Genomic DNA, 27873 nt, shown 5'->3' with positions numbered 1-27873 from the left:
ATGCATTATCACCTTTCAGACTGCGTCCAGGTCTTAGCTCTTAGTTCCCCATGGTCGCTCCACCATCACCACTGTCTGCCTCCTCCTGAGGCTCTTGGGGCTCTTGTTTGTGTTCCTCTTCCTCTTTTTTTGGGGAGGGGGGCAGGGGAGGTCAGCGCTCATCTCGGAGCTGTGTCTTGGGCCCGTTTCACGGAGAAGCCTGTGCTCCCGCGCGGAATGACATAGTTTGGCCGCACGTCGAGCGACATTGACCTGGTTTCCCTCACCAGGGAAGCAGGGCTCTACACAGACAAGACAGGGCAGAAGAGTTCAATTCTGCCAATGAAAAGCCGATGAATAGCCAGGAACTGTTCTTTTAGGATCCTCACTTGTGGCCCAATGACAGGTGGGCAGAGAGAGCTCAATCTCATGTGATCCATTTAGTTATACAGCCTTTTATGGTATATTGAAATGCACTGATGCAACCAGTTTTTTTCATATGATGGTTTTCTCCACAATAATTATTACAGGAATAGAAACAGTGAGGTTAATGGACTGAAAGCTCTCAAGCCGAATCTGGAGACAGTGGGGGCAGTTTAGGGTCCGCTGTGCTTACCCTGATATGGTTGCCCACAGCAGGGCGACACAGGGTCAGCCTGACGTCGGACTGGACTCCCCTCAAAAGGTGGAGAACTTTCTGTGGAGGGGACCAGAGAGCAAGTCAGATGCAATGCATTGTGGGAAATCTCTACAAGGAGAGGGAACAGTAGGGATCATTTACAATGCAGTGGAAGACTTCTGTCATGGAAGGACACAAAAGGGCTCAAAATCACTATACTGTGGGAACTCTGTGTTCCAGAATTGGTCAGCAGAGGTCAATGCAATGCATTGTGGGCCAAAGTCTGCCCTTCACAGATCACAGATTGTGCCTCAAGCATCAGGAAGCCTGTCTGATATGAAAACATAGTTATTCAGTGCAGCAGAAAGACACCTTTTTCCTCAGGAGTAGGGCAGGGTAAGGTTATGAAAATAAGAATGTCTGTTTTATCGAGAGAGACACTGCCTGTTACTGTGGTTACTTAGAAATGTGAGTCTACTTGAAGGTCAAGGAACAATTTAATTATTTAATTTCCTAGTTTTTCTTGTTCTTTTTCATCAGCCACCATGACTTTTTCTGGGGTGTTAAATTAGCGGCTTGTCTCACCAATCAAATCTGTTATCAGGACTAAATAGATATAAAAGCACACAGATAATACATGACTGACAGGCAATTCACTACAAAATAATGACTGCCAACAGAAATCGGCAGAGATTGACAGTAATAATAGGTAAGGACAAAACAAAATGTTTTTCATTAAATAAAGAGTGCTTCTTGTCTGCAGAAAAAAAAAATAGAATGTGTTCATGTGTTCTGAGGAAACAACACATTCGCTCCCTTCTTGTTAGCTGATAGGTCAGTTCCCCCCAGTGAATCCCCATCCCCACATACAACTTAACCTGGGTCAGGAGGTATTAACACTGAACTCCGAGGACTTAGAAATGAACATTGGTTCAAATGGTCAAACTGAAGGACACGTCCCTTCCTTCCTGGTACCTGATAGGACATGTCCCTGAGGGGCTGGCCATTGACGGCTAAGATGATGTCTCCTTCCTGGATCAGCCCCGACTCCTCTGCCGGCTGGCCCGGGAAAAGCCTCTTGATCTGGACAAGGGTCCCAGAATCCCCCAGAGTGTCCAGGGGTGAGATCATGAAGCTGAACCCCAGGCCGCTAAGGCTCTTTCTCACCATCACGTCCACCGTGTTGTCTGCAGACAAACCGAAAGCACTCACTATTCTGTGGAAAGGGCAGCTATCACTGGAATCGCTGGTCCGCAATAACACTCTCTCTTGATACGACACATCTGTTACACGACCTGTTTATGAATCTCAAAAACAGTGTTATAATGACGGACTACAGGAGCATGCTGTTATATATGCCGCAGGAAAATAAAAAAATGATATAAAATAATTTTGGATATGGTACAATGTAGCACACAAACTGAAGTTCAAACAGCCAGAGGAATTGTCATTGTGTTTTTGTTTAGTCCCCTGTCACTTTGCGACAGCAGGCTCAAAGCTTTCTGTCAAGCCCCGTGGACACGCCTCCCAGCCTACCCGCCGACATGAAGCTGTTGTCCTTGGCCTTGATGGAAAAGGATGTCGTCATGGGAACGGCGGGGCAGCTGATCTTCCTGATATGGATGGTCTGGGGGCTTCGAGGGGCGGGCAGGGCCTGCAGGGTAGGCGGGGCATTCTGCGTGTCGGGGCTGGAGCACAGCTCAGCCAGTAGCTCCCGCTGCAGAACCAGGTTCACCACCTAAAAGACAAGTCACCAGTCAAACCAGTGCTGGGCAGCCATTTCCTGGTTTCACACAGATAAGTCTGAGGACAATGCTGCGTGTGGGGAGAGGGGTGAGGGATTACAGTAAGCCCCTCTCTCCACCTGCCCCTCGTGGGGGATGGAGCCAGCTGGCCCATGTGACGGGTAGACGAAAGGAAGTTTTAGCCCATCTTAGGGCCCAAATCTAATTAGCGACAGTAAAAATAACAACAAACGTAAACGTACGCTTTCCTACTGTGTGTGATTGCTTTGTGTCTGAGCGAGAGAGAGAGAGAGAGAGAGAGAGAGAGAGAAAGAGAGAGCAAGAGAGCAAGAGAGAGAGAGAGAGAGAGAGAGAGAGAGAGAGAGAGAGAGAGCAAGAGAGAGAGAGAGAGAGAGAGAGAGAGAGAGAGAGCAAGAGAGAGAGAGAGAGAGGGAGAGAGATCATAACATCGCTTCTCTGTGCTCTATCCTTGACCGCCACAAGACAAACAGAGGGTTTGCTGGCAGCTACATGGCTGTCAAGGAAACCTGCACTGGCACCGTTGAGCCCCTGGCTGGGATCTGTTCTGTGGCTGATGCCCTGTGTGCCACAGATGCCAAGGTCAGTCGCATTGAGCAGAGCAGTATTCATCAGCGAGCACGGGCAGCAGACAGAGGATTAAGACCACATGGGCAGCTTAAGCTACGGGTGCCCCCTGCACTGCGCCTTTGAACCTGACCCAGCCGGATGTCATGTGACCGCTCGCCCAATTAACCCTGTCAGAGATGTTAATGGAACACCGCCCAGGTAATCTGAAGATCATTACCAAAACCAAGCCAAGCTGCTGGACAGACGTCAATGCGTACACGAGACGGGCAGTACTGTGTCATGATTGGCCATCTTCAGCCCAATCCAATGCCACGACCAATCATTTATTTTATAATTTTTCCAACTTCCCTTTTCACAATTTATAGAGGCAAATCATACCTCTCGACAACTATAACACCTGCACCCACATACAGTGAGCACCGCAGTTATGCATACAAACTCCTCCTGTGCACTTCCCAGGGAGTCAATACCAGTCAAGAGGACAGGCTTACCTCACATTAATGACGAGAAGCCTGTGGGTGTTAGGTGTGTAACTGTGGGAAGCATCGCCAACTTAAGACCCATTCTGCCCCTAATACACAGTAAAATGACCAGTGTTAATTAAACTCTGACAGTGTTAATTCAACCCTAACAGATAACGTAAAGTCCCCATTGAGTTGAATTAACACTGTTAGTGTTGAATTAACGCTGGACATTTTACTGTGTAGGATGAAACCTGACAGACTGACTCCCCATCACATTCGCCGAGTGACATTGCTCCAACATTGAATAGAATGAGCAAAACAGGCTAGATGTAATGATGTAATGACGTCATTAAAGAGCACTGTTCGCCGCGGGGTTAATGCATACCTCTCCCGTCCTCATCAGCGTCTCCACAGCCTGCCGGTGGGTGACTCCCTTCATTCTGGCTCTGTCCACCGCCAGCAGTCTGTCACCTGTCGGTGCGAGCCGGACACTAGCGTCATCACCCTCTCAGAGTCCGCCGTGCGGAGGCAGCGCGGCCAATTAACACCTCTCACACCCCCATCGCCGCGTCCGCCCGCCCACACCGCCACTCAGCCGGCGAGGAGCCCAACAGCTCGACAAAGAGCAGTGGTTTTAGCGCAGAGTCACGACGCATTTTCCCATAAGGCACTGCTATGGAAGGGGTACTATTACATATGTCTGCTGTTCCTTTGTATCGAGAGCCAATAATGGACAAGCATGATGTACATTGGAGCAGACACACAGAGGAACTTCTGTTTGAAGTGCACGCTGTATAAGAGTGGGAACCGAGTTCTCCTTCAAGGATGTCGATATTACATTTTCATCACATATTTTATATTGGCATTGCCCTTTTTGGCATTCATCAAATCAGCAAATAACTCAATTAAACTTTACACCTAGTGGCAAGATCTGTATATCTGAAATGTACTGCATTTTAGTACTTAGATACACAGAATAAGAGTTGCAGGTTGTTGAATAGAACAAAAACCATAAGAAACCAGAATAAAGTTCACACCGTATACAATAACTACAATGCAGTATATAAATATGCAAGACTAACATAAACTACTCATAGCTTCAGTGCAGGATTACATTTGCATTGTGAGAAAGTCCTGGCTAGACCTAGCCACATCTGCACAGGTCCATTGCCCTATATACCTGCCTTGTCCCATCAGCCATTGCTCTAGATAGTATAGTCCATGCAAGGTGTACACAAACCTATCTGGATGCGGCCATTTTGTTCAGCAGCTCCTCCTGGCACAAGACTTTTAATATAGACCCCACCGTCGCGCACATTGGTGTCGATGCCCCCCTAAAGACAAAAGAAGATAGGGAAATCTAGTAATGTGCCATTGCAGTGATGTAAATGCTATTCAGGCAAACAACTGTTAATGTTTTAATTGAAGTACAATAGAGTCTTACTTCTGTTTTCCAGTTAAACAGAGGTAGGACAGAGGAGTTTGGAAACTACAAAGCGATCACATATAGATTTGTATTTAGGCATGTGGTGATGCAAATGGTGAAAGAGGGACATGTGTGAAATTTATAGGTGTCGTGACTGAAGGCCACAAGGGTTTTAAATGTGTTGCCTGCTACTGTATCTCCCAGCATGCACAGCTCAACTCACACCTTCTAAGCTGAAAGGTCAATTACTGTACCCGTCACTGCGCTAAATTCCCAGGCCAGGACACCCAGACATATTAAACTCCCTTGCATTTTGGTCTGGTTATCTTTGCTGAAAAAATTTTGTTGTCCAGGTGAGATGCTTACAGTAGCTTGAATCATTTCAGTTAATATTCAGACACACAATAGATGATTAATTCATATGTTATGAACATACTATATTAATAGATAACAAATAAGTTACTGCATGTACAGCAATGCTGTACTAGACATGGCCAGTATTGCCACATATATACAGTATGCCCGTAATTAATAAAACCCTTAATTTACTCACAGTTATGCTCAGTCCTAAAGTACCATCAATCTTCCTCAGCTCCAGTGAGATCACTTCATCATCTTTCAGGCTGGACAAAGATGACGACCTGGAGTAGCACTCCTGTGGGATGGATTAGCATGGAGACACTCACAAAACCTGCCACACTGGTGCGCTTCTCACAGAATGTGCCTTCACTGGGAAAAACAAAAAAACAAACTTTTAAAAAATTCGGTTTTGGGACATGGTGAAAACGAGGTACGGCGACCACACCTGTGCATCCATTACTCGAACCACGGGTACAGGCAGACGGCTGCTAGATCTGGGGGTCATCACCACGGTCAGGACCTCGTCAGGGTCATCCTCGCTGGGACGGAACTCAGCCGTCAGCGTAGTCTGGGAGTCGTAGTTTCGTTCAAGTACGGCTCCTGCGTGGTTATGTGCAGGAGTACCTTTTGAAAGACATACAGTACATGAATAAAACTGAGACGTTACATGCTTTTATTTATGAATCTTGAGGTTCTGAGGGGTCTTTTTTCCTTTTCATTCAATACACTACAAGCAGCAGACAAGAGGCAAGCAGAACACCATGAAAATGTCTCCTGATGGATATGGTCGTTAATTAATTAATGGATACTTCAAAACAAAACAATAAAGCAAGCATCAGGAAATAAACCTACATGTACTTCCTACACAGTATCAATGAACCCATCAAGTCATAATAAACATCTGCAAGATACAGTATAGAACAGTTTCTGTGCATGTACAGCGCCGAATCAATTTGTCTGCTTTAAAGGTGGCCTTTAAGTTTGCAGCCATAAGCAAAAGGCCGAACGATTAAGGCTTTATTGACTCGTCGTCAATTATTTTTAAGTGCAATATGCATATTCAAGGGTGGCGATAACATTGTATTTTAATGAATTATCAAAAGGAGTCACTTAATCGATGAACGCACGTCTGGGCTGGGAGACGATGAGCTCCACGTCATCGGGGCAGCTCTGTATGATCTCAGCCGCAGAGCTGAAGGTCACGCCCTCCAGACTGGTCTTGTTGAGAGAAATCAGCCGACCACCTGCAGAGACACACACAAAGACCAGAGTCAGGCAGAGACAGGCTGCTTCGCGGCTGGGCTCCTGGTAATGGAGGGAGGCAATTTTTCACAATTTGACTGTACATTTGATACGCACAATTCATCTCAATTCATTTTATCAGTAATTCATTAATTCAAGTAAGTTCTGTTGGCAATAAAGTGGTAGAGTCTCTTGGCATAATCAGGTAAATCAGCAGCTCAGTTCATCAGACCTGTCTCTTTACATTACAGCACATTACAGTTTGAGTCACCCATATTTCATTTATTGTAGCATGTCTTGGGCAGCTACAAGTCACCATATAATACATGTTTTACAGAAATCTGTGCATTTCCTCAGTCCCCACCTGCCGTGAGCCATCTGTTCAACATTTTAATAAGCCAAAAACACTCTCCATATATACTCTCCTACTGTATATAACATGCACTTTTATCTATGTGTCTTCAGAGTCACATTATTGATTTACAGCTCAGTACCTGGTTTTATACGACCATCTTTGTCGGCCGGCCCATCAGGGACGATGGATGCGATAAATATCCCCAGATCCAAGTTCTCTGTGTTTTCTTCTCCAATGATTATAATGCCTAAACACAAAAGATGACTTCCAGCATTTAGCGCTTCTTTATGAAGGACAACTCTAGATCAGACAGTTACAAATCCCTAAGCTCGATTAATGGTTGCATACATTAACTGAATGTTACAGTAGTGAGTAGTATATGTAATATATAATTTGGGATGCTACAAATGCCATTTGCCAAGTTATGTCTTTTTGGGTGCATGCCCCATACTTACATAGCAAAACCTCAGAGATGCAAACCTGATGGTTTTGGACTCAACAAATGGCATAAAACCAGAAGTAGCCCAAGCAATTATGCATTTTCAAGCTTCATTATGGAATATGTAGATTCTCCATGTTATTATAGTTATTATAGTAGGTATGTATTTAATTTGTGTCGTAAATGTCAGAAGCTCTTTCAAACTAAATTGAAGGAACTTTCCTTTTAGAGACACCTACCAAGTCCCAGTTTAGGATCCTTCTTCAGGGAAACACAGACAATTTCTCTCTCGGGCATGGCAAATCTTGTTGGGGTATCTACTGTGTGAAATACACAATTAAAAAGTGACTGGATTCATTGAACCAGGCTTACATTTTATAACAAAATACACAATCCATAATTTTCCACAGCCGTCAGAATAGCACACATACTAACATGCTAAGGTGAGTTACACACCACTCACTGCTTCTATGTGTTCTATTATGTTTGTACTGTTCACAGATCGTTTGCAGACAACTGAATATTTCAGCTAAAACATCCATGCTGTCTGCTGACGAGCAAAATCTGACCTCACATTTAAATTTGGAACACCACACCAAGATGTGCACAAAACACTTCCTTTAGTCATAATGTATTATGTTTGCAACCTAGATATAAAATGAACACCAATGGGACTAGAACACCCTGCGTTTATTGTATCTGATCACCTTTAAGCTTAAATCATCCATCTGTAAAAGTAACTAAGCGCCTCATGCTCTGATGTGATGTCATTTACAGTGGACGTCAATACCTTTCCATTAAGATTAAGGTGCTGTCTGCGGAGAATCGAAATCCAGGATTTCGACACTGATCCTTTCCCTGATTGTGCCGTGTTTAGGGGTCGATTTTGCTCAGCGAAGTTAATCTATCCGTACCTCTGAAGGTTGAAGCCACAGAATGAACCTCCGAATCTCGCTTCTGTAATGATGAGGTGGATTCTTTACGGGGGCTTGGATCTGGAGCTCTTGGAAAAAAAAACAACAGTGTTGCAAAGGACACACAAATCTTGACACAGGTCTCACTGACCAGCCTGAATATGAGGACTGCACTCAGATGTACTACTTACTGAGGTCAGTACTTCAAAAAAAAAAATGTTTTTCAAAATATGGATTCAATCAATATTTTCACTTAATTTTGATTTAAATATACAGTAGATGCAATTAGAACTATTACACTGTTTAATGAGTTCACTGCAATTTGCTGCCCTGTGATTGGTCAGGAAAAACAGCTGACTATTCCCAATTACGACAAAATAAAAGAAATATGGGGGGTGAAAACTACAAGTAAGTTGTATGGGGTGTGTACCTCCAGACCGGACGCTTGTCCTTGTCTTCCTGCTGCAAACGAGTCTCTCTCGCCTCTCTCTGCTCTCTCTCCTCTCTCTGCTGTTTGATGCGTGCCTCCATCCTGGCTGCCAGGTCATCGCAGTGCTTGCTCATGGAGTCACTGGGCGGGGTGCCCAAAAGGTGTGGGCCGCCGCCATTGAGCATGACCTCTGAGTACGACAGCGCCTTCTCCTGGCCACGCTGGGGCTTGCACATGGTTGCGTATAGCACAATGCTCTCCTCTGGGACAGAAAAGTTTCAGCATTTGTAGTATTAATCATTGCAGGAGTAGCAGTAAGAGTATTATTTGTGATACTAGCAGTAGTAGCAGCGGTAGTAACAGTAATATTAATAGTAGCGGCAGCTGGAATAGTAGGCTATCAGTCGGGATAGCAGTAGCATTAGTTTTGAACTGTTTCTTACCTGAGGCTAAGCTGTGGCTGAGCTGTCGTGAGTTCATTTCATTGTAAAACTTGTGCTGGGCGCAGCAGAGATTGAGGAGATATTTGGAGATTTTTGAGCTCTCCATTAGAAAGGTGTGTCTTCGCCGACTGACACTATTCTGGACACTGAATTTACGGCGCTTTGGAAAAAGAATGAGGGGGTAAGCAGTTACTAGCATTCACTATATGTACACATTAATTCAATTAAAGCACTGCTCAGATTTAATCATTAATCATATAGAAAGTGACTAAGATAAATATAAAGATAGAATATAAAGACAGATACATACATCCTGAGGTATTCAGTGATTACTCATTTGACTTACAAATAAATGCAAGCAATAGTTTTTTCCTCACAAACACAATTTGAGATTAACAATTTGAGTTAAAATTACAGATCACTAAACTGTGCTAGACTTTGTTGATAAGTACAGGTATGTAAAGTAAGTGAAAGGACAAAGGGTGGTTGAATTCAGGCCATAATGCTGGGAAGAGCGCTCACTGTAGAGGAAATGCTGTCCGTCTCACTCCACTGCAGTCTGAGACTGCTGATCCGGGAGTTGTTTTTGACCTCGTACACAATGATTCCTTTGGCACATATTCCGAGGATCAGCTCCCCCACAGCAGCTTTTTTCTCCCGGGCAACACGGTGAAACATAACTCCGTACTCTGGTAGCTGCTGGGTAACCTATTGGCGGGGGGGTGGACGGTCAGGAAGTCCTTTTAGAGCCCCCCCACCCAAGCCCTGAGCATAGCATGCTGCACACTTTCTGCTATACCCTGCTGCCCATAAAAAGTGCTGTTTAATGACATATATGATATAGCTTCTTAAGGAGGGCACTGTTGATTAGCATGGCGCAGGCTGCCTTCTCATACTAGAACACAACACATCTTTCATGACATTGGATTTCAGACATTTAGCAGATGCTCGTATTGAGACTATACTGACACAGCTTACTTTCTTTGCATACAATCCACTTATACATCTGGATATTTACTACAGCAATTCATGTTAGATGCCTTGCATTGCTCAAATAATTGAACCTATGACCTAGGAGTTGCAAACCTGGTTCCCTAGCCATTATGTCACAACCCCACCCATCAGGCTGAAGTGGGCACACCTGAGATGTCCTCCATCTTGAAAGAGTTTATAGATAAGGACTGTAGACAACTGTTACCTTCAGGAATTCCAGCTCAGCTTCCTGTGGCAGCATATGGAAACACTGGGCATGGAGTCTGGGTAACTCCTCTTTTAAGCAGGGCAAGGCCATCTTCTCCAACAACCTCCGAGACACATACTGCTCTGGTTGAAAGTAATTCTTCCCATACACCTTTGTGAAAAATCATACACGCACTTTACTTTCCATGCAACAAAGTTATATGCTGTTAATTTACTGAACCTTTTACTTACAGGCCATAACATGGAAACACATTATTTTCAACCTATTTTTAAAATTTTACAATGCATATTTACCACATTCCTTGGTTAATATCTTTACATTATCTTTAATATCTTTGCCAGGAAGACTAGACACTATAAAATTAAATAGAATGTTAAATAGCTTTAAAGTTCTTGCAGTGACGAAACTCTACAACAGGGGGAGGCAAATGGTTCACTGGTCAAAGATTTGATTCTGTTTTTTGCTCCATCCAGAAACAAATCTAAGTTATATAACTGGATCAATGTACAGCCTTACTGAATGTAGGCGACCATGGAATTAGTCATCACTTCATCATTCAGACCATTTCAGAATATTTGAACTCAGCTCTTCAATCTGCAGAGATTCTACCATCTTTGTTGCTATGGATATAGAATCTTTGTTATCATAATAATAGCTATGCATACTTGTGGGATGTAGTCCCCATATTCAGCTTGTAGGGCCAGAGCAGCAAGGAACAAGCTTGTCTCTTCATCGCAGCGCACCCTGTCCTCCAGGATGTCCTTCCGCAGCTGAAGATAGTACTGGTGACGGGTGAGCCTGTGCCTTCCAAAAGCAGCCAACCAAACCATCATTATGCCTCTAACCACAGCCAAATACTATTGCCAAAAAAGAAATAACAAATACATCCATAATAATCAGAACCATTTTAGCAGCATGGGAAGTTTGGTATTAGTCTGCATATACACACATGGTACAATAAAGATGAGTGACAATGAAAAACTTGTGACACGTACAAAATTAAATCGATGTCATCCACGAAAAACTTTACTCGGAGGATAAGAAGGAAATTCGTAGAAGGCTGTTTTTTCCAACAATCAGGGGCCACTTTTGAGATTTTTGTGTCATGGTCCAGAAAGAAAAATTCATCATCTAGCAAAAAAAACAAAGTCATGATGATGAAATTAATAAAAGTAACAATGACGAATCAATAAAACAATATAAAAAATCATGATGGTGAAAGCAATAATAGATAAAATGCAAGACATTAGACATAGCCCCCATTAGACCTTATGTTCCGTTTCTGGTTTTATCAAGAGTGGTACTTACAAGGTGTCAACCAAATGAAATCCTTAGTGGCATTGAAAAATGTTTTGTTTTCTCTTTATGAGACATACAATTAATGCTAAACAAAAGCATGGTCAAGAAATGCTTGCATTTCAAAGAATGGTCCCAATGTTACTCAGTGTTAGACAAAATAAGCAGCAAAATGCTGTCAGTGGAGGAAAAACATTCACCGTCGATGAAAGCAAGTCCAAAGTAGAAGTGCTCGACCAGGTTTGCATGAGCCACGACCATGTCAAAGACATCCCCACTCTTGGACTTAACATCACACTTGACCAGGATGCGCTGACCGTTTGGCATGACCACACTGAGCTCTCTTTGAGTTGAATATGACTTTCCTTTCTTAGACTGAGAGAGAGAGAGAGAGAGAGAGAGAGAGAAATGGAAAAGGGAAGACGAGACATTGTGATGATAATAAAAGAGGGAAAGAGAAGTAGAAAGATGAAGAGGTGAAAGACTATTACTCTCAGAATTTTTCTTGAAACAAAAATGATTTGTTTACATTAAATTTGCTGCTATAACGAACACAGCAGATGGATGCGGGGGTTTCATCCTGTACTTACCACAATGGATCCTGGCAGCTCCAAGACAATCTGGGGCTCCAGGCTTCTGTTGAACTCGGGTCCCTGATTGTGTTAAGGGGCAATGACCATGCAGGCTTCATATGACCTTTCCATTTTACATGGACACCATAATCCTTGTTCCATTTAGTCCCTTACATTCAGTCCTAATCTGATCATCTTTCTATAAAAGTCTTCTGTGAAATACAGCACTTTATATTTTTGTTAATTACCATCTGACACATCTTATAGTGTATATTCAGGCGAATGCAACAAAATGAAACAGGTAAATACTATATATTTCAAAATATTGATGCATAAATACATTCTGAACATAAATAATGGATGTTTATACACTGGGTTCAATTTTGACTCACAATTAAAAGCAATTTTGGCGAGTTCAGCAATTGCTATAATTATCTTGCCAAACCGTGCTTGTGAAAAAAAATAACACACACAGTTTTTGTCAAAGTCAAAGTTTTGGAAAAATGTTTGTTTAAACTCAGGCCTGTATTGTTCTAGGGTACGTTTACTTGGAAGATTCCGGGGCATTGTGAGCGATTACCTTTGATCTTTTTTGGGTGAGGCTGACAGTGGAAGAATCAGAGAGGCGAGATGATCGGGGGTCACAGTGGCCAGAGATGAACGGGCTTGGGCTGTGCCAGCTGCAGTCGCTGCCACGGTGATGTCTCTCCTGGGGAATTCTGGGTAAGCAAATGCCACATAAGTTCCAAGGTGGACATTTTTGTAACTGCATTTAGTAAATTATTTTGTAACTTATTGTACTGTAGTCATGATAATGAGTTTTGATATCTGATTACTTTGTAGTAATCCATTTTATGTCAAGTAGCTCAATCTCTTTGTAATAATGAATTGTTATGTGATAAAATATAGTAAGATACCACATTATATGCAGTAAAGGTGGCATACAAGACAGTAATAAAATGACTGCTTGTCAATCACAACCATGGTACTGTAGGTTGATCCAAACACAGAGCTTGGATACAGTACAGAAAGTGCCCTGACAGGGAATCCAACTCGCAGTCCAACAGGGGCATTTGTATATGCCGCCCCATGGACTGTGCTAGTTTATTGCAGTTTGTTGTATGTTGCCTTAGTCCTTTTGATGTTGTAATGTTTTAGCTGTTGCACCAGGAATGCAGATATGGAATATGCCACCTTAACACTTATCTTGGCATTTATTTTTTGTATGCAAACTAATGTGAGGGCAGTGCCTGGATTGTCCGTTCTTACAGATTCTGCACAGGTAAACTGCTGCACATTTACCTGCTGGAGACAGACTGGTACACGTGGGATGGCGAGCTCTTGATTTTGTGTGCCCAAGCTGATGGCTGATGTGAGCCTCCTGGAAATGAAATGGGCCAGTCTTCATTAGCAGTGAAGAAATAAGAAAAATCAACAAATGGTATTATTTGTGTATCTGCTTTGATTCAACATATCCAATCATGCCTTATCAAATGTATTCAGAGCCCAGTTAACAGTGAACACTTTACCATTACCTACAGACAATGTGTTGTCCATAGCACAGGGCTCTAGGCTAACTTTTTATACAAGGAGCTCATGTGCTCCCCATGTGAAAAAACGAGGAGCACAGTAATGCATCCCAATTAGTGCTCCTCATTTAACAGACATCAGTTTTCAAGAGAAAATCCTCCTAAAATGGAAGCACTGTAGAGCCCTTTGGCATATGTTTTCTTTCAAACCACCAAGGTCATATCTACTGAAGTGTAACTGAGACGTACTACGTTCTTATTAAATATCACAGAACACACATCCTCCCTGTCCCAGGGGAGGAGACAGGCGGAATCTGGCCTTTGGTCTGCAGATCTGCAGATATGGCCTTCAGGGGAAATGAATAGCCAAAGCTGGACATGACGGACAGATCATAACTGGCACACTCTTCCTCAAGGAAACAACGGCCTTTTTGAGATTTAGCTTCCTTTTACATCCTTTGCTTAGAAGTGAGATCTGTATGAACATGCACATACTTACTGGGGTTTATCTAATTTACTCATTGCTCATTATGCTCATTATGCTCATTAATAGTTACTGCTGACTACTTATGTGAAATAAGAACACGTGTCCTTGTTGTGACTTAACTAAATTAATCTAGATACATTCTTGGTCAATACAGCAATAATACATTTTTTGTTAAAGAACAGGTATCTCTGTATTGGGATTTAGCTATAGCTTAAGCACAGTGCTACATGGATGTATTATTAAAATATGAAGATCTCTGAGAATGTCCTCACCGTGCAGTCTTTCTCTGATCATCTGGCTCCGATCGGTCAGATGGGCTTTGCTCTCTGACACATGGTCCACCTGCAACAACGTTGTTGAATACCACAGTGAGTTCCTGACAAATAAAAATGATGATGATGATGATGATTATTATTATTATTATTATTATTATTAATACTATTACTAGTAGTAGTAGTAGTAATAGTACTTGCGATAGTAGTTGTACAAGAAGTAATAATAATGGTTATACATCCAGACATTTAACGGATGCCCTCATCTAGAACGATTAATAAGTTAACATTTTAATACATAATCCATTTATACAGCTGGATATTTACGAAAGCAATTACGACCAAGTACCTTGCTCAAGAGAACAAGCAATTACAGTACTCAATTCCGACCAAGTACCTTGCTCAAGAGAACAACTGGCAGTGCCTCACCTGGGAATCAAACCTGCAATCTCTGAGTTACAAGTCCAATTCCCTAACCAGTTGTAGTAATAAAAGTCAAAGCAACTGTAGTAGCAATAGTAGTACCAGTGGCAGCACAACTTGTAGTAGTTGTATCAGTAGCAGGAGCAGAGCTAACCTGTCATACATATGGATGCAAGGCATGATGAAGGTTCCTCATCAGGGAGGAACTGGATTCTTGATTACTGGATTCTTATGTCCCTTACTTCTTTCATTTCATTGTACTTCTGTGTCCTTTTTGTACCTTATTTTTATATGTTTTTATGTGAGTGTTCAGAACATTGTGTTACAAATCTGTATGAAATGTGCTCCATAAAAAAAGCCAGACTGAAAGGGCATAAATAAAAGGCACATTTAACAACCATCATTGTCATAATGAAAGCATGTGACAAAACAATGGGAATATTATTTTTTTGTATCAGTATTAGGCTGGAATGACTCGTTGCTTAGAAGCAAAATTTAAACAGTGTGTCAGTGTATGCACTGGAACTCAGAAATAATGCCTAAGCATATTTGGTAAATAATAAATAATAAAATTAAAGAAGCACATGTTAAAAATATTTAATTATGGGAAGGTTTTCTTCCTTTTCTCTGCACTTTTGCATAGCAGATTTATACCTGTCCTGGCTAGATTAATTCCTGGCTTGTTGTAGGCAGGTAACACTACCAGGCTATCAGGCGCAAAGACGACTGACCATGAATGTTTTTGGTGGCCACAGAACCAAACAATCTTTGTGTTGTTCTAAGCATCCCGCAGAAGAAAACCGAAAAGGAGTCAATTTTAAAGATAGAAAATATTTATACATAAACTCTTATTAAAAAATATTCCTTATTTGTTCTTTTTTTGTTTTTTTAAATGCAAACAATACACAATCTCATTCATTACACAATGCTTTTCATGAATTAGGCCTAAGTTACTGTGTTTGTTTGAGTAGCCGGGGGCCCCCCATCGCTGCTCATATGGATGTGCCACACCCACGAGACCCCCGCTAATTCCACTTCTGAGCAGTAGCGTTCGTTCTGTGAAATATCTTACAGAGTCCCGGAAGAAGTCCTCCACCAGCTGTTTGATGACTTTGTAGGGAGGCGGCAGGAGTGCTGTTTTGTGATGAACTTCACACGTCTCCAGCACAGAGAGAAGACTGGCGCGTCTGTGGGCCACGTCTTCGCACATGCTCAGTAAGAGGCAGTTCAGATGGTCACTCAGGTGCACAGGCTGAAAGGCACAAATGTGCAGGCTGTCACATGACACACAGCTGAAATGCAGTGAATGTCTTCAATCTGCAGTCACGGATATAAGAATGCAAACCCACCTGGTTCTCAGGAAGCTGATAATCCACTGACCAGTAAAGAGTCATTCCCAAGGAATATACCATAATCTGGGGGGGGGGGAGGAGAGGGAGAAAAAGCAGTCTCACAATGACAACAATACAGCCTTCAGTTAGAAAGAAAAATTGAAATGCCATTAGTGAAACTCAAGCTGTAAGACTTCTATGCAATATTGATGAGGAAATATGTGTCTTTTTTCATTTTTAATTTCCTCTCAAATTGAGATGCCCAACTTTATCTGTAATGGTAGCTCATCACTACCCATTCTGACAATTTGGGTGAGCATGGGCTGCTTCTTTTCACTCCACAGCTAACTCAATAAAATCAATATATAAGAAATGTCTCTGTTTGATTTATTTTATATACACTGTACAAACAATATTTCATTGTTATGAAGTAGACCAGCCATAACACTGATAATTTGTCATTTCTAAAAACATCTTAAATGGAGAAATAAAATTCAACTCCGTTTTTTTAATTTTCCCAAGGACAATTTCTCCTATATGCCAAATAATCTTTGCATACACACATTCTTATGAGATGGTGGCAGCCTGTATGTTAAATGTCTCTGTTGTCATGGTGATAGTCTTTCAAACGCTTGGCTGGCAAATTCAAGTGGGAAAAGCCAATGAAGTAGAGAGCACAAGCCCTTCAAACACAATAGACAGATACTCTCGGGAACAGAGTTTTATCTTTTCGAACATTGACACTCATTACGGTACAGATGGATTCCAAATACATTTAACCTATGATGAATCATAAGCAGAAACTACACTGCACTTCCTTCCTATAATTCACAGTGAATAATTTAAAACAACTCTTTAGATTTCAGACAAAATTTACAGCATGATTATGCAATGCACATTATTTACACTGCAATTCCACTAGATGGCGCAATGATCTGTAACTCCTCCCACACAGTGATTCAAGTTGGTACCTAAGCAGGAATAAAATGTATCACTTGCTGAATATTTCTATTCCACGCTAGTGTATTAGTGTACTGTAGTCCCGCTACAGAATTTGGGAACCATCTGGATTACTGGCTTGCCAGTTGGGTGTGGGTGCATTAGGAACATAAAGACGCTGATGTCCAGTAATATGTAAGAACTGTAATTGTACAATCTAATAAAAATGTTGGCCAAAATAAACCATTACCCACAGTATACGGTCAAACTAAAGCTGGAAATGTAATAGAGCAGAGCATTTAAAATTAAAATATTCATATATTCATGTTTATTATTTATTCAAGTAATAGGCCGACAGCATTATGTCCCTGTAGAAGAAACAAACAGAAACATTATTTATTCCATAAGTTCTTCATTGGTATTACTGTTGAAATTAATATCAGTAAAATATTTTTTTTTAATTTAATTTAATTTGACCCCCCCAAGAAAATAAATTAATCAGTTTAGCAAATCTGAGGATCAGGGGCAATATTTCAGTCTTATACCTGCAGGTTGGCAGTGCTGTCAAGTTTGGGAATAAAAAGAATACTAATCTGAATCAGGTGCAATCAGGTGCAATGTGATGCTGTGTTGAAAGCAAATCTTAATTATGCATTCATTACAGTGAGGGCAATCAGACGGAAGATGCATACTGTCCTCCAAAGAGGCACTTCTGAAACATGCCGCTGAGTTGTATTGATTTGTCGGATCAAGGAATTGGCATCTGTCTTTGATGCCACAGGTTGCCACATTTTGAGGTTTAAAATTATCACCACAATCTGTCGGGGGTGTGTTGTGTGTGTGTGTGTGTGTGTGTGCATGCCCACATGCTTGTCTACGGGTGCAAACGTTGTGTGTGTCTGTGTGCTGTTTGACTACTATATTTGCCCTTTGTCATTATTATTGAAAAATACTGTGCAATGTTATTAAGTTAGAAAGAAGACATGACATGCTGTAGAGTAGACTTCTTAGTTAGCTAAAGGGTCTGCATTTATATAGCGCTTTTATCCAAAGCTCTTTACAATTGATGCCTCTCATTCGCCAGAGCAGTTAGGGGTTAGGTGTCTTGCTCAAGGCCACTTCGACACACCCAGGGTGGGGTTTGAACCGGCAACCCTCCGACTGTCAGACAATCGGTCTTACCTCCTGAGCTATGGCGCTATAGTAAATCCCAAAGTGAATGGCTGCTTGTGAACCAAAACATGAGTACTCTGTACATCTATGCAGAAAATGAATATTGACTGCAATCCCATATCCACCACAGTAAACATATTTAGTCCAATGGCCACATTTCCATCACAATATGCACTTTACGTGTTTCTCTTTTAGAATTTTATGCATGGACATCCATCATTGCACACATACGTAGACATAACCATCAAAGCTAATGTATGGAAGTGCAATGACGGACATTTTTGTCATAGGGTTCTGTATACGTTTTCCCCATTGGTGCGAACACAGGATACACATCCTCATGAATACACATAGAGAGTGTAAGTTATAACCATAATATTTATATCACAACCATAGCTGGCATGTTTCCAGTGCTACCCACCTTCTCTGTGACAAGCCTGCCGGTGAACGCCCGCCCCTGTAGCATCTCAGGGGCACTGAAAGAGCTGACGTCCTCCGTTCGGCCGCAGTTCTTAAAAGCGAGGAGGCCACTGGCAGACAGCAGGAGGGACCCGGGACTGATGATATGACACATGCTGTTTCCTGGAAAAGGAGAGATAATCTCCAATACCACATGACACCTAGGAAAGCCTCAGGCAAACCGGCCCTGTAGTCTACTGTCAAGTCAGTAGATTTCACATAATCTGTCGCGAAATCTTAAAAACATGTATCTCAAACGTATGAGCCTTTATAGATATATCAAGAAAGTACCTGTGCTGTTTCTGTATCCAATACTACCATTTGCAATTGGATTTTGCATGCCTTTCTCAGACACAGCCACATTTTGAAGCCAGTGCCAGAGAACCAATCTGGGTTTCTACTGATAAGCTTCCAGGGAACGTGACTTTTAAATCAGCGGTCTGCTGGTTTGAACTGAGGGGAATTGCTGTCGAACACTTACAAACAGTGTCTAAATTGAAATTTACTAGAAGATATGTGTTTGCTTACAATGGCTAATTTGCATGATAATTAACAGAAATCACCCTAGATAAGGGCATCTGTTAAGCAAAATAAACACATACATACAAAAAAAATGAATACAAATGGTGTGTGTGCCCTGCGATAGATTGACAACCTGTACAGGGTGAATTTCTGCCTCTCGCCCAATGCACCCTGGGATAATCTCCAGCACCCCTGCGACCCTGACCAGGAATAAGCTGGTATAGATAATGGATGGATGGATGGAAAAGAAAATAATACACGGCAGACTGTGTGGCCCAGTCCATACTCTAAACCCATAATCAAGTCCCCCCTGTGTCTGTGAGTGTGTATGTGTGTGCGTGTGTGTGCGTGTGTGTGTGTGCGTGTGTGTGCGTGAGTGCGTGTATGTGTGTGTGTGTGTGTGTGTGTATGTGTGTTTGTGCATGTAATAATAAATAAAAAAGCAAAATAAAACATAGAAAACACAAGGAGGCTGGTGTACCCGCTCTCCTTTTTGGGAAAAAGAAAAAATAAACCTATATCCCCAGACCGAAATGTAAGAACATAAGATGTTTTAATGAGAAAACAAGCCATTTTCCCATTCTGTCATTTTTCCTAGAGTGTGGTCAGCACTTAATCAAGCTTTGTCTTGAACACTCAAAGGGTTTCACTTCCACTCTGGTAAGCTTCCTAGGATGGATTGTAACTTACTGTCCACATATGGCATCTTGTACTGCACATACATTCTGCCCTTGAACAAATTTAAGCAGGAAAAGCAATTCTTACCATTTGTAAAATATAGTAATCATGCTAGGCCTTTAGCTCATAAGTCATAAACACCATATTTACTAAGGTTGGCACATCACATCACCACTACAACAGGGTGCCTGTTGAACATAAAACAATTCTCTGAATAAGGAGCATGCAACAAACTTGAAAAGAGGACCTTTAACATTCCAATTTAGGTATTTAAAACACAAATTGAGAGTCCATATGTGTTATTGGGCAGGTCAGTGTGTGTTTGGTTTGTATTATATGCACACAGTTGGAGAAGAACATCACAGAGGAATATCAAGTATTACACTGCAGTATTCTTAGTGAACAGCAGCATATTGATACAGTGGTAGATACTATCTAGCTATTAGGTAAACTAAGCATTAAGTACAGTTTAGTGGTAGGAGTAGACAAGCAGTGTTGGGCTGAATGGCCTGTTCTTGTCTTGCGTTATGTTATGTTATGTTATGTTATGTTACATGCCACAGTATACACAATTAAAAATAGTATAGATGGAAACGTATCAACAAAACACAAATCAATTTTTACCCTAATTCCATAGGAAGAGAAGGGTGTTCATTTATGTCACAATGTTATGATATGATATTTTCCAGCACATGAAGTCCACAGACTAGAGGAATCTCTTGAAATGATGTGGCATTCATCACCCCCAGGGTGTGTTTCTTAAAATCAATATAAAAAGAAATGTCTCTTTGCTATTATTATTGTTTGATTCATCCATATTGTGATATGCCATCTACAATAATGACTTGCACTAAACATAGAAATCATCTGAAACAAGATGTACCTTTACAGGAAGAGTTCAGTAACATCTCCACGGCGACTTGGAGGAGGGACCACACTTCGTCCTCCTCCAGAGGTGCCCCCCTTGCCTCCAACACCTCTGCCAGTGTCACAAAGGTGTCCATGCTGGGAGAGAAGACAGAGAACCCCACTGTAAGATCACACATGAAAGACAGGGGAAAAAGATGCACAGGGCACACAACATCCCAGCAATGTGGGCACAAAAATAAAGTAAACAAATAAATAAAGCCTGACGTCATGTCTTACACTTTATTCTTTTGAACTCCAAGCCCCGAAGCCTCCCATGCACTATTATTATGTAGATATGTGGATATTGAAAATAAGATAATCGAAAACAGTAAGCCTTAAACAGGAAATTCATTTTGCGGCCCATTGACAGAAACATTCCTTAAATAACAGTGCAGGACTGACAAACACACACCTAGGACAGTTCGTCAGTTACCTTCTGATTTCTGGATACACCGTACACAAAAACAGTTAATTGTGTTGGCTGAACAGATACAGATAGCTACAGATAGTGCCACGCCCATACAAAGTATGGCTTATGTCTCCAGATCATCAGCAATTGGTTGATCTTCCCTCAGACTCATTGTGTTGAATTGTTTGATTCCTCCCCCAAACACACCCAAAGCTTTCACGCACCCCTGCTGCGTTCTCAGGTTGAATTGTAATTGGCTTTTGTGGAACTGGGCCGGATTTGCTATAATGCGACTGTCCCTCACCTCTGCACTTCACCCAACACCAAGGTGATGGTGAAGTGGTAAGGACAATGAGAAGTGACTCTAATAGCATCGAGAGCATTTCAACCTGTCAATTCATTGATTTAGAAGGTAATTTCACCTCTCACATACATTTGGAATTTTTATGCATGTAAATCTCAACATCCTTGGAGAAAAAGCTGAAGTATTTTATTTTATTTTTTGCGATAAGTGGCTTGCATGACAAATACTGTACATATTTTGAAAATATTGTGTTATTTCTATTGAATGTTCTTTGTAGTAGGTAGGTTTCATCATAGTAGAATATGTGGTTCTTGAGATTGAGACCAGAGACTTGTGTCCCCTACAGGGGACAAAAAGGAATGGCCTTGGTTTTCGGAAGATATGGCGTTTAAAAAATATATGTTTTATTACATGTTTGAACAACTTTTCAAAAAGCAGTCTTTCATGCAGTCATTTCTGTTGCCAAGTGCAGACTGTAATTATTTGGACAGTGCCACAAATTGTATGGTTTTCTTACTGCAGTGAATTGGAGTTGAAATTAAACAGTGAATATGAGGTTAAAGTGTAGAGTGTAAGCTTTAAATTGAACATATTTACATCCATATTGGGTGATTCTTGTAGGAATTACAGCCTTTCCTATCTACAGGTGACCAAATTGGATAGGCAAGAACATGCAAAACTCCTTGGTTGCTTAAGCAGTAACCTGTGTTTGGGCTCATTGTTCTTCTGCAATGTGAAGCACCATCCAATGAGTTTTGAGGCATTTGGGTGGATCTGAGCAGATAAGATGTTTCTGTACACTTCAGTATTCATTCTGCTGCTGCTGTCAGCAATCACATCATCAATCAAGACAAGTTCCAGTGGCAGACATACGTGCCCAAGCCATAACACTACCTCCACCATGTTTCAGAGGTGAGCTGGTATGCTTTGGATGAGCAGTTCCTTTCTTTCTCCACACTTTTGTCTTTCCATCACTTTGGTACAGTTTCTTATGTATATTTTAGCGAACTCTAACTGTCTAATTAGTCTTCGAAACATCAATGCCTACCTCCTGGAGATTGTATTTGATCTGGTTAAAAAGGGGATTTTCTTCACAATTTAAAGTATTTTCCTATCATTCACTACAGTGGACGTCGGCTTCTGTGGGCTACCAGGTTGTTTGCTATTGCTGAGCTCACCAATGCCTTCTTGCTTCTTTACAATGTTTCCAGCCTCCTGATGGCCTGCTTTACAGGCATTGACGCTTTAGTTCTCATGTTGAGAGACAACAGCAACAGTCTTCAAATGCAAATGCCACACCCAGAATGAACTATAGACCTTTTGTTAACTTTCTTGTGCACAAACCAATAATGCAATGACACAGCTGGCCCAGAAAGAGCTGAGCAGCCAATTGTATAATTATTTTCTACCTGTGAAATGGGGTACTATGTATAAAAAGGGCGGTCATTCTTAGATGAATTGCCTAATATGGATGCAAATACCCTCAAATTAAAGATGACAGCCTTCACTGAACCTCATATTCATTGTTTCATTCGATTACAATGTGCAAGAGTTTAAAGCCAAAACAACAAAAGTTGCATCACTTTTCAAATACTTACGCACTGCATTGCATATACAATTGAAGGCCCCACAAATATTTAACAATATATCTGTTCATAATGGCTTTAAACCAAGTTGTGCATCACAGAGATGTGTTATGTATTGAGTTGTTTCATGCATTTCTCTTGATTTATTCAGAGCTGTTGCTAATCACCCAGAGGAAAATTGGGAGATTCTGTGGTTGCAGCAAAACTGAGTTACAGTGGCCTGAAGAGTCCTGTAAATCACATTCTATTCTGAAAGAGGGAACGCACAGAATTATGAATATAACACAATTACAGCAATTTGATTACACCCAGTAGCACAGATTCGAAGGATGGAGCTGTCTCCATTGATACATTTGCAATGGCTCAGCTAATACATTTTGGTCATCCGAATGGATAACAGAGTTAACCTCGCCATATTTCCTTTACACATTTGCCACTAGTAACTCGTCTGTAAGCTTTCACTTAAATGGCAACATGAGCTGTTCATGAGAGGAATGTGGTATGCCTGAGGAATGCTTAATCACTGGCTGGCTGACATGAAATGGAGGAGATACAGGAACCCGGGGTCAAATAATAGAAAGAATGTTAAACGATCTAACGACCACTGGTGAATAAAATTAATTAATGAATTTCTTCCATAGAAAATGTCGAGAGAAGGTTGTTTTTTTCAAGATTAAGAGACAAGCAGAAATTGTGCAGTTAGAAAATACTGTTGCGTTTAAGCCATCGTTCCTCTTGAGTGAATATGTAGGTCAGGTCCACTCAATCTTACGCTGTGCCCACAACTAACAGTACCTATTTGGTGATGCTCTGAAAATAGACTATAGTGGATTGTAACACACAGGAAAGCTGTGTTATAATCCACCCTCATACCATCTTTCCACCCCTTCAAAGAGTCAAAAAATACCTGCCTACATACTGTTTCACAGCAATACAACCGATACTAGTAGTGAAATACTGCGTTTTTTATGCTCGAGACAGGATTTGTGAGAAAAAGCTTATTTTATACAAACAACAAAACATTAAACTACCATAATTTGTAATAATGGTTTAATAGTTTAGTAATTCATGTAGTAGACAAAGATCCTAGAGTGTTTGTAATGTTATTTACTAATGTAATTGTTCCACACAAATCTTGTCCACATATTTGGGATCCCCAAATAAATATTGTGCACTTGTGTTTAAAGACACCTAGAGAACTCACTCAAAAGCAGGGGTGTAAACATCAGGCTTCTCCATGATAAGATATGATTTTCATGCTTGAGGCAATAATTTGATATTTGGCAATATCACAAATTTTGTTATGCGATCAAGAACGATCCAATATAGTAAGAAATTATTAACATAAAAACATTAACATGGTCCAGCTAATACAATTCTGTTACAACATACACATACAACTAAAATGAGGTTGAGAGTGCAAAAACATGAGTATTGACGAGGCTTGGTCGGAAACGTAAACAATGATGTTGGCCGCCGTAAGCTTATGGACATTTAAATAAATATTTTGCTATGATTCATAACAATATGTATTGATTTTTGCATGTTGAATCAATTGGATTCAAATCAGATCGTTGAACAGATGTCAATCCAGATCAATGTACGGTACACCCTTACTCAAAGTGGCTACTGCACTCCAGGGACAGGCTCAGCACTGGATCCTATGGAAGCCAAAGGTGATTCCATTATTTATCAGGTTGGATTACTACAAAACCAAAACCAGTTTGATAAAAATATCTTAGCACTGGTTCCAACACACACACACACACACATGTACGCATGCACGCACACACACACACATGTTCATATTTCTATACTTGTGAGGACTTCCCATTGACTTACATTCATTCCGTAACCCTAACCCCAACCACTAAATGCCTAACCTTAACCCTAACCTTAACCTAATTGTAACCCTAACCCTAACCCTAAGTCCTAACCCTAAAACAGCCTCTTGAACTTGTGGGGACCAGCAAAATGTACCCACCTTGCATAATTTTCCTCATCTTTCTATCCTTATGGGGACATTTGGTTCTCACAAAAATAGTAATACATGCCCACGCACACACACACACACACACACACACAGTATGGTGTGTGTTCTCGCCATGGGGGTGGGGGGTGGGGGGCAGGGGGATCATGAAGATAATTTCCATCTTCATTGAAATGACCCAAAATGCAGAGAAATCTAAATATTCATATCTACGACTATAACTGGGCACAGGACTGAGGAGGTCTTCTTTTGAGAACAGCCAAAGTGTTCCATTTCAGCATACATCCTTATAGATGTTTTAAGAAAACCAGAAAGTGTGTAACGTTATACCTTCAGTGCAACAATAATTAATGCTAAATTCAATTATTAAGCATTTAACTAGTTAACCTAACTGGAGACATTTGTACAGTGGGCATCAATAGCCGAATGATGCTCAGTGATTGACATTCCTCCTTTGGGGTTTAACCCTGATTTTGAAAACCCCTAATCTGTGCAAGTCATTTACATTCACAGTCATCACGTGCTCTTGAAGAGATTTCTCGCAAGCACCCGGTAGGAATATGCCCTGCAATGTCCTCCCCTAATCCCGTTCCAGAAGATATGCCACTCTTACTTTCGATAATTGTAGGAGTAGATTGATACCTCTGGTTTTAAGCAGCCGCAATTTTCATCAGGTCCAAAAGATTAAGGCTAGAAGGGACACAAGGTTAATTGGGCATTTAGCCAGGGCCTAATCACCCAAAGGCCTTGCGCAATTTCTCACAGCATGCAGACAGTAAACGCCTCTAATTTCCCTTACGATGCAGTTTTACTGTCATATATTAATACATTTTTTGATTGAGGTTTTGTATGTTTAGCCTATCATTATATTGCATTGCATTCTCAAGTCCTGGTTTCATACTCTAGTACAACTATAATAAAGAAAAATAAACAAATTCTCTTGAACACACATTTAAAATATTGCTCCATACATTGCTCCGAAGTACAGTGTACTCTGTATGAAAGCATTGAATTTGTGACAGTTTATGCCTCTCAGATCAGTTGGAAAAAGCACATCTAAGTTCAGTGTCACATTAAATACATTTTATTACACACACCGCGTGAAGAAACTGTTGACTCAAGAATGATGCTAGAACGAAGACACTACAAATGTATATAAAATACTCTGCAGGGGAACTTCCTTATGACAGGTAATTTAAGTTATTTCTAACACTGCAACATTAATTTTGCTGTTGATTCTAGCGCGAAGATCAAAGCGTTTCGATAAAGCGACGAAATGACTGTATTACAGTATAGTAGTTCCTTGCTCATTGAACGACACGAAACAATAACCCGCAAGCCTTATTACCCATATCAATTCAATTATAAATCATGCAGTTTCCTAGTCATACAGACATATCATATAGCCACAACTGCACAGTCGCCTTATATCATAACCATTATACATAATTGTGTTTTAAAAAAAAATAAAATAGGGCACTTTAATATATCTTAGCAAGGCTCAGCCTAAATACACAGCAGCGTAAATGGTTAGTTCTTTCGAGAAACAAAGCCCACATTTTCTCTGAAAATAAAGTGAAACAGAAAAAAATGCATTTTGCGAACACATACAATATGATGCCAGGCTGCACACACAGAGCACTGCTAACTCAAGGACGCACAAATATTTACCTTATTGCATTCGATATGTGGAGAAAGTCTGTTTTATCCTAAGAAACCGGACGCTCATAAATAGTCTTCTCAGTCATCGTTTCTCCAGGTAAGCACTTCCCATTCCAGCAGGTAGGTGACTTCTCACCATGCATGAGTTCGGGTGCACTCAGCTAGAGACAACGCACAGCTCTGATCTCAGGTAATTTTCTCCATAACCTAATACTTACCGTGTACGATCGCAGTGGCTTTGCGATACCTGGTTTATTGTAAATAACTCTATTTTTAGTGACCGGCTATAAGAACTCAATTGGATTACAAGCGTCAAGTCAAAGCGATCAACCAATCGGTGTGGCTAAAATTCTGATCAGCGCTCCACTTAATCTGACTAAGGCAGAGTTTTAGCGTGTTAACCAGAGTCGAAATACTGCCAAAAAATGAAAGTGACCACCATAATGCAAAAAGGATTTTGTATGGCTTAATCGCAAGATAACGTTTAAGTCTTTGTTGCATATATGAGGCTTTAAATTATAACTCTTTTTTTGTTTCACGGCAAATATGCCTAATCTGTGGTGCAGTCATTTTGTTCTTCCGTACAATAAAGGTCTATAACGCGGACAAATAGGCAAATATTACCGGAAACTCCTGATATAATTTAGTAGACAATTAGGATATATAGGAATGCATCCTTCACCTCTGCACACTCGTTATTTGACAGTAGGCTACTCTGCCTTAGGTATTCAAATGACGTGACAAGTTTAGCAGGTTGAATAGGCTGTATTATTTGGTAGGCCTGCTTATCTGTGGCTATTGATCTGGACAATATGGAAATACGGTTATGGAAGCAAGAAAATGAATGAATAAAAAACAGCCATATTAATAAAATAGGCAGGTAGGCCTATTGCTTCACAGGCACTATCCGACAATCTGTTCTGTAACTGCTTACATCAATCAACTTTTCTGGAAGAGGTAACAAGGTAACAATGTGAGGTAACAAGAGGTAACCAGAGCAGCTGTGGTTTAAATGATATCTGTTCTAACCCACTCTGTTGAAAATGGGATATAAAGGTAGCTTAATTATTCTGTTATTGATTTATTATTATTATTTTTATTATTATTATAGTACACTAAATATATTC

At 40.9% G+C, this 27873-nt stretch overlaps 1 protein-coding gene across 1 annotated transcript; it reads right to left on the bottom strand.

Annotated features, from left to right (window-relative positions):
• Positions 1–38: 38 nt before the first annotated feature.
• frmpd2 (FERM and PDZ domain containing 2) lies at positions 39–26942 on the bottom strand. Its single transcript, XM_035403719.1, has 28 exons — positions 26756–26942; positions 20770–20891; positions 18649–18809; positions 16134–16199; positions 15857–16036; positions 14362–14431; positions 13376–13475; positions 12654–12792; positions 12092–12154; positions 11702–11876; positions 11201–11336; positions 10871–11009; positions 10203–10355; positions 9527–9712; positions 9005–9164; positions 8562–8823; positions 8132–8220; positions 7457–7537; positions 6918–7025; positions 6309–6425; positions 5627–5805; positions 5375–5476; positions 4636–4729; positions 3781–3866; positions 2135–2336; positions 1574–1785; positions 596–676; positions 39–281 (listed from the first exon to the last, which is right to left on the bottom strand). Exons 2-28 carry the CDS (start codon positions 20888–20890, stop codon positions 159–161), a joined length of 3585 nt encoding a protein of 1194 aa, XP_035259610.1. The 5' UTR covers position 20891; positions 26756–26942; the 3' UTR covers positions 39–158.
• Positions 26943–27873: the final 931 nt, after the last annotated feature.

Source organism: Anguilla anguilla, chromosome 2 (assembly GCF_013347855.1).
Source record: "Anguilla anguilla isolate fAngAng1 chromosome 2, fAngAng1.pri, whole genome shotgun sequence".
Classification (NCBI taxonomy): Eukaryota; Metazoa; Chordata; class Actinopteri; order Anguilliformes; family Anguillidae; genus Anguilla; species Anguilla anguilla.
The sequence above is the reverse complement of the archived record's forward strand: the minus strand, read 5'-3'. Positions and strand labels throughout refer to the sequence as shown.

Coding starts and splice junctions, on each gene's coding strand:
- frmpd2 (XM_035403719.1), bottom strand. CDS start 20,890: ATGGACACCTTTGTGACACTGGCAGAGGTGTTGGAGGCAAGGGGGGCA. Junction 9,713..10,202: donor CTGAGCTGGAATTCCTGAAG/GTAACAGTTGTC, acceptor CCCCGCCAATAG/GTTACCCAGCAGCTACCAGA. Junction 8,221..8,561: donor GACAAGCGTCCGGTCTGGAG/GTACACACCCCA, acceptor TTTTTTTCCAAG/AGCTCCAGATCCAAGCCCCC.